The sequence below is a fragment of the Larus michahellis genome, chromosome 4 (genome assembly GCF_964199755.1).
Source record: "Larus michahellis chromosome 4, bLarMic1.1, whole genome shotgun sequence".
Classification (NCBI taxonomy): domain Eukaryota; kingdom Metazoa; phylum Chordata; class Aves; order Charadriiformes; family Laridae; genus Larus; species Larus michahellis.
Genome location: NC_133899.1, coordinates 90155658 through 90162271, shown reverse-complemented (window position 1 = coordinate 90162271; position 6614 = coordinate 90155658). Strand labels below are relative to the sequence as shown.

Here is a 6614-nt window from a genome sequence, read left to right as displayed (position 1 = left end):
TCAATTAGCATTATAAAATTACAAGTTTATTGCAAAGTAAAGTGAGGTTTTCCCCTCAACATGCACATGCCAGAACTGTTAAAATTTTATACTTTCAGCTGAATGTTACTCAAAAATCATACCCAAATTAGTAGAACCAAACTTCATACTTGTATGTGCATACACTTTTAAAAAAAGACTACCCTGCATTTATTTATGGTTGATGGGCTTATACAAATATTTTCAATGAAAGGCAGTTAACTCAAGTACTTGAAGAAAATCCTTAAATGATTCCATAGCCAAACTAGGGTCTAAGTATATTGTGAACAGTGAGTCAATCAAAAAAAAAAAAAAGTCTTGATAACACATATTGTTTACCATGGTCAACAATTGTTTGGGTCATCTCTTCTCATCATCACAGTAAATTCCAGTTATGAACATTCTGCTTAGCAAATTAATTACCACAGTTAAACAAGACAGCAAATCAGTCCACGTCTTCAACTAGAGAAATTCCTTCCTTTTTTTCTAGCTTGGATACCTGCAAGTTAAAAGGAAAATGATTCAACAGTAAAAGTAAGTTTGCACTTAATGTCCCCTGTCTTTTCAGGCTTCCATACAAAACAGCATAGAGCCCAGATTTACCACAAACTGACAGCGGGATACGCTCTAGGGAACAACCGAGCTGAACAGGCTGTTAGTTGCAGTCAAAAGAGAAGGTCAAACTTTCTTCCCACCCATCCCCTTAAGCTCCCCCCTGCTGCATGCTCCCATCAGTTCCGAGTTTTTTGTCAGTTTGGTGACTTCATTTGGCTGACCAGGGAGTGAGCCAAGCACCACAGCCATCTCAGAAGCCAGGAGAGACAGGAAGGGAAGCAACACTGCCCCTTTCCATGACAGCTGTCAGATCAGATCAGGCCATAACATGGAACCCTGCCCATAACAGAGAGCCTAGAATAATTAAAATGAACACAAGAAATGCTTTCCATGCACACACACGCAATTTTATAAAACTGACCTTCACTGTTCTTAAAACTTCAGAAAAGGAATTACCTTATATTAAGCTAAGCTGTTGGCAAGACTAATACAGATTGTTTCAGAAAGGATTCTACAAACTCACAGAGGATAGACCAAGAGCATAAACTAAACATGATGTTCCGCACATTATCTCTAACTTTGGAAAATTCAATTCTACGTTGCCCAAATCTGTGAAGTTACATAGGGAAGAGTTGTATAAATTCTCCTGTCTTACATTCTTCCTTCAACATCTGCTACTGGTTGTGAAAGAGACGCGCAAAGATACTCAGGTTGATAAATCTTCTGGTTTGACCAAACACACCTAATCTTGTGGTATGACCAGTAAGCACTAGAAAATGCAGAAGACAGACCGCAGATACCTAATCCTTGGGGGTAGGTGTGCCAGCTTTCTTCTGAACTATGTTACAGGTCCTTCAAATTATGCCAGCTATTAAAATCCCAATTAACATTTTGGCACCTAGAAATTGTTAAAGTGCATGCTCTGACCACACACCCTTTACCTCAGTCGTAACTCTTATGGCAGAAGCTACAGACAGTGCTACTGGAGTTACTAGGGTTGCTCTAAACCACTAGAAATTTCATCACCCAGCTGAAACCTTCAGCTACATAGAGCTGAATAACATTAAGACTCCAAGGGCAAATCTGGCAATTCCCAGCAAACACTATGATCTCAACCTCCTCTTACCTCTGTTACTTCTGCAGCAAATACAGAGGGAATTTTGCACTTAGAAGAGTGGATAACTAAACTGCCTTGACTACACTACAAACATCCAAAGTAGAAAAGTACTTTCAACAAATGCAACAGATTCCTCTATCATTAGCACTCAAACCTGCTTCCCTTCACTAGGCAGCTCAGGCTGTAACATGACTCTTCTACCAGAAAACCTGGCATTACCTAACTAAAGGTGTTTTCTGGCAAAACTATATCATTTAGAGTTTATGCCTTATTTTCACAGTCCTTTTACTATGCCAGAAAAGCCTTAAATGTAGATTAAGTCCCCGGAGTATAATTATCAGTAAGACATTGTCCTAGAGAGTGAGTCTCTTCAGAATTACAATTGTGCTGAATAGGCACAATAAGCGGGAACTCTTACAGGATTCCCTTTCTTGTATAGGGCAGATTTGACTCACATTACTGCAAGTCATTTTTTTCCAGTCTTGCAAAAAGCTATCCATAACAATGAGTTATCAGTTCAGGTTACTGTTGCCTACATAAGATTCTTCCCCAAACTTGACTCCCAGTTTTCAGAAATAAGTTGCAATGGCTAGTACCCTTGCATAGCACAACTGCTATTACATACAAATCTAGTTAAAAAGTGTAACAATATCATGGATCATTAAAATATCTTAATCATACTTACTGTAAGCATAAAATAATTATATTTTGGTCCAGACCCTATAAAAATATTTTACCCAACTTCCACTCAGGCCAAAAGAATATTTGTCCTGGACTTCAGTGGGAAAAAGTCCAAAACAATGAAAAAACCCCCACCATACAGACCTACAAAAAACCGCTGCACATGGTAGCTTTTATCCTAGTTTTCAAGGCAATAAAAAACTATTACAGCATGTCTGGCATTTCACAGATGAGGGAATTAATATTTTATTACATATATAAACATATTCTTAAAAGCAACTGTTGTGTAAAAATCTCTGGCAGAAAAAACTTCAAGGTGCCAAAATTCTTCAGCCCGGCACTTTTGCCATAAAAAATGCATTAAAATAACACTGAAGGTGTGACTAAAAACTACAAAAAGCTAAGCATGGTTCTGATAGTTGCTTGAGCCCCTCCACACCTCACAGTGCTCAAACTAAGCACTGTACCATTACTGTTGCTGTATTTGAGCAAACACATATTGGTGAGTCAACTGCCTTGAAGTTCAAAAAAGGTATTGTTGTAGAAGCAGGTGGGAGAAGCATTCACAATTAATTGCTGCCTCTTACTGGCTTTTCCCACACAGATGTAGGTCAAGTCTTAATCTTGCAATTAAACAGATCCCTTCAGACAGGTCCTGAACTGAAACCGAAACACATAAGCTTGTTCTCCGCATTAGCGCTAGACTTGGGTACACCTATTAGTTTCCGGCCTTAGTACATATATTCTGTTTTTTTCTTCTTGCTTTCCTAGCAATACGACAAGCTGTATTTGAAAATGAAAAAAAAACCCCAACAGCCTACACTGAAACCAGATAATTCTTACCCTCGTAGTTATGTGAAAAGAACAATCACGGTTATTTCTACAGTAACTATTATCCTAAGTGCCAGCTGTCTTTTGCTGGATATTCACTGAAACCGGGCTTGTCCCATTGCGAGGACTTTAAATGTAAAACTGTACAAGAAGTCAAGGGCATTTACCTGTTTGTCTATACACCTAAATTGCCAGGACCATGTGGTGTTATAAAGGAAAGGCCTCAGGTCAAACCGGTTGTCATCTGGACTGTAGTTTTCAGCATGGTAGGAAGGAGTGAGGGTGGTCATTTTATGTCTGTTAATGGAATACATCCTGAAGAAATGCTTAACCTTTGATGCCACCTGGTGTACAAAGAATATAGCTGTTAATCAGATGAAGATTCTTAGTACTTAAAAATTTAGCTGAGAATGTGTTCTAGCTTCACACATTCATTTTCTTCCATTAACATTTACATAAATTATCTATCACTAGTAGCATGGATCACTGTGGATGACCCTACCTATAAGAGGCATTTAAGACCATTTGCAGACACCACCTCGGTGTCCGCACCTAACATTTACAAATAAGAAAGTGCCTTGTAAGAAATGGAACGCTAAACACTAGCCTCTGCAACTCAGGTGATAAGCTCAACTTCTTCCTTTATGCAGAAGAAAGAACTGACCAGCAGCAAAGCAGATACCTCTTCAGTGCAGATAGTCTTTCAAAGCAAGAGCTATCTTCTGTTTCAGAGTACATAACCAAAGGCTTCAAGAGGAGTTAGCCATGTATATTTCAGAGAATAATTTTCCCCTGAAGGTATAGTTCTGAAGTAATTGTTTTCAAACTACCCAATTACCATTTAAACAATTTGCAACACAGATAACAAGCTCCATTAATTTGAGAGATGCATACCAGTTTTTCCAGCATATTCTGCTACAGCTGTAGAATAATCTCTAAACACAGAATAATTAAACTATCCTTTTCAGTTAAAAGGACCTCTACTCAACCTTTCTCCAAACATACTCTATTTTGGGAAAGACGTTACATGATTTTTTTTTTTCTTTTTGGTGTATTACCTCTCTTGGAGTACAAATTTCCTTCCACGTATTAACCAGCTTACAGAACATACTGTATGGACCAGCCTTTGCAATTTTTCTTAATTTGCCATAGATCGAGAGCTCTGCGTATGTCATCCCCATATCAGCCTGAAATCACACACAGAGAAAGTCACTGAAAACCTTAATTATGCAATTTATAATTCATAGCTTTTATGGAGCAATTACAATAACCCAGTTTAATCAAAGAAACACCAAAATGGAATTGACAATGACCAAAAAGACAAATAAATAGTAATATTATGAGCAGAAGGAAAAAAAAAAAACAACCACACAAAAAACAAAAAAACTGGAATCTTTCTGAAATGGGAGATTTGAAATCATTCCATGAATGCATTTGATTTGGCCAGTGAAAACATTTATTTCCTGCAAAAGATCTGTTAATTATCCCTTCTAGGTAGCTCAAACGTAGTATATATCAGTAATGTGAGGCCGGGTAGACGTAGTGCTTAGAGACATAGTTTGGTGATGGTTTTTGTCTGAGTTGCGTTAATGGTTGGATTAGATGATCTGAAAGGTCCCTTCCAACCTAGGCAATTCTATGATTCTATGACTCGAAATGAAGAAAACCAGTAATTTTAATTCAGCAACCCTTTGCTTTATCATAAAGAGTTTTACAATATCCTACAGTTAAATATCTGAGAGCCCTTAGTGGTAGTTGTCAGGCTTACCAGTCCTCTCTTATCCATGTGGATAGCAAAAAGAAGGGTGGGGGTACAAGATGAAGGGCTTTGCCACAGGTCATTTCACTAGCAGTAAGGCCCTGGCTGATGCTCTTTTGATATTAAGAAACTTTAAAACAAACTGAATTTCAGAACACCCATCCTTCTATGTGCCCAAAATATAAAATCATTCAAAAAAAGTTAATTTGCTGTTTTGGAAACTATTGTCAACATAGATAAGGCTGGTGTGGGATACTAATGCCTTGTCAGCAGCTTTAAGGTTGTTTACAACATGCTTGTCAATAAGCATGGATACATACAAGAGCAAACAATAGTTATTGGGCAAAAACCAAATTTTGGGATAAGGCTTACCAGAGCATTACCTCATCAGTTTGAGCCACTTGTCCTTCCACCAGGGGCTCTAACTCTGCAGTGGGTGGAGCTGACATGATACTGTAAGGAAAAGGTAAAAAGAAAAACATGAATTCTATCCAGTCTCATGAGTACTAGTTAACAAACAGCCTGGTTTGTTAAAAATCAAAAGCTTTATTCAAAACTTTTTAAGAGCATAAGCTGCTAAAGGATTAGATAACTCTAAAGAAGCGGTACTTGCAAGCCGTTCCAGGTTTAAAAAGCAATGCTTTATGCCAAAAACATACAAGCGTCTGGTTCAAGCAGGTCCTTCAGTGGAATTAACACCACAAATGCTTGCATACAGTAATTTGTAAGACTGGCGGCATTTTCAGCACCCAGCAATTTACATTGTGTAAGCATACACAATCATTTAAAAACAGAGGGATGTGCAGAATACTTTTCTTTATTAGCCTTGCAATATTACTGCAACTTAGCTCTGTTAGTAGAGAAAACCAAGTCGTGAGGTCCACGATATGCTGCATACAGTCACCAAATATCACTGCTTCACTACTCACCTTCTGAGGGCCGTGAGCTGAAAATTTTCAATGCAATATTGTATGAAGTTCTTCAAATCGGTCTTGCTGATTCCACCAATGGGATTGATATCAGCACTTGAGCAATCATACTTCGTCAAGTAACCTCGGAGGCTGAGCAAGAGAGGAAATTTTATCCAGTAATAGTAAATAATAAGTAACTTTAGTATAATATATAATCGTTTATACTATAGAGAATATATATATGTCGTATAAAGACAGAGAGAAACAGACTGCATATTGTTATTGTATTTATACATAAGGGGCAAACGTGTTCAGCTGCAACAAGGCTATCCTAAAGCGATGGAATTTCAAACAGTTATGAAGCACTGCAAAACTGCCCATGCTAAGGTAATATATTTGATGCAAAACAACTAAAATACTGTCCTGACCAATTAAAAAAAACCTCAAACCCATACACCTATAGAATCAGCACACACCACTCCCCCAGCGTTTGAGGTTGTGAGTCTCACAATGGGGATTGCTTTAACCTTCAAATAGTTAGCTCTAATAACCATACTTCAGATTTTTAGAAATCTATTTTTCAATTCCAAGTTCACAACTTTATTCCTATTACAGTAATTGAAAATACAACAAATAACAGATTGGAAAGTTAACCTGGTAACTGCACAGGCGAGCTCTACTGAAAACACCTAAGGAAGGAACAGTATTTTATTGGAAAACTATGACGACACTTTGGATAAGC

At 37.7% G+C, this 6614-nt stretch overlaps 1 protein-coding gene across 3 annotated transcripts in view; it reads right to left on the bottom strand.

Moving 5' to 3' along the window:
• Nucleotides 1-6614, bottom strand: part of NADSYN1 (NAD synthetase 1) — an 18713-nt gene continuing 12099 nt past the window's right edge. For 2 of the 3 annotated variants that reach the window (XM_074586332.1, XM_074586331.1), the window contains 5 exons: nucleotides 5891-6022; nucleotides 5345-5414; nucleotides 4261-4389; nucleotides 3370-3546; nucleotides 1-517 (listed from right to left, as the gene is read on the bottom strand). In XM_074586332.1, the coding sequence (XP_074442433.1) occupies nucleotides 464-517; nucleotides 3370-3546; nucleotides 4261-4389; nucleotides 5345-5414; nucleotides 5891-6022 (562 nt within the window). In that variant the 3' untranslated portion in view covers nucleotides 1-463. Of the gene's footprint in view, nucleotides 518-3369; nucleotides 3547-4260; nucleotides 4390-5333; nucleotides 5415-5890; nucleotides 6023-6614 lie in introns of all 3 variants that reach the window. The other variant, XR_012586905.1, reaches the window with a different exon arrangement.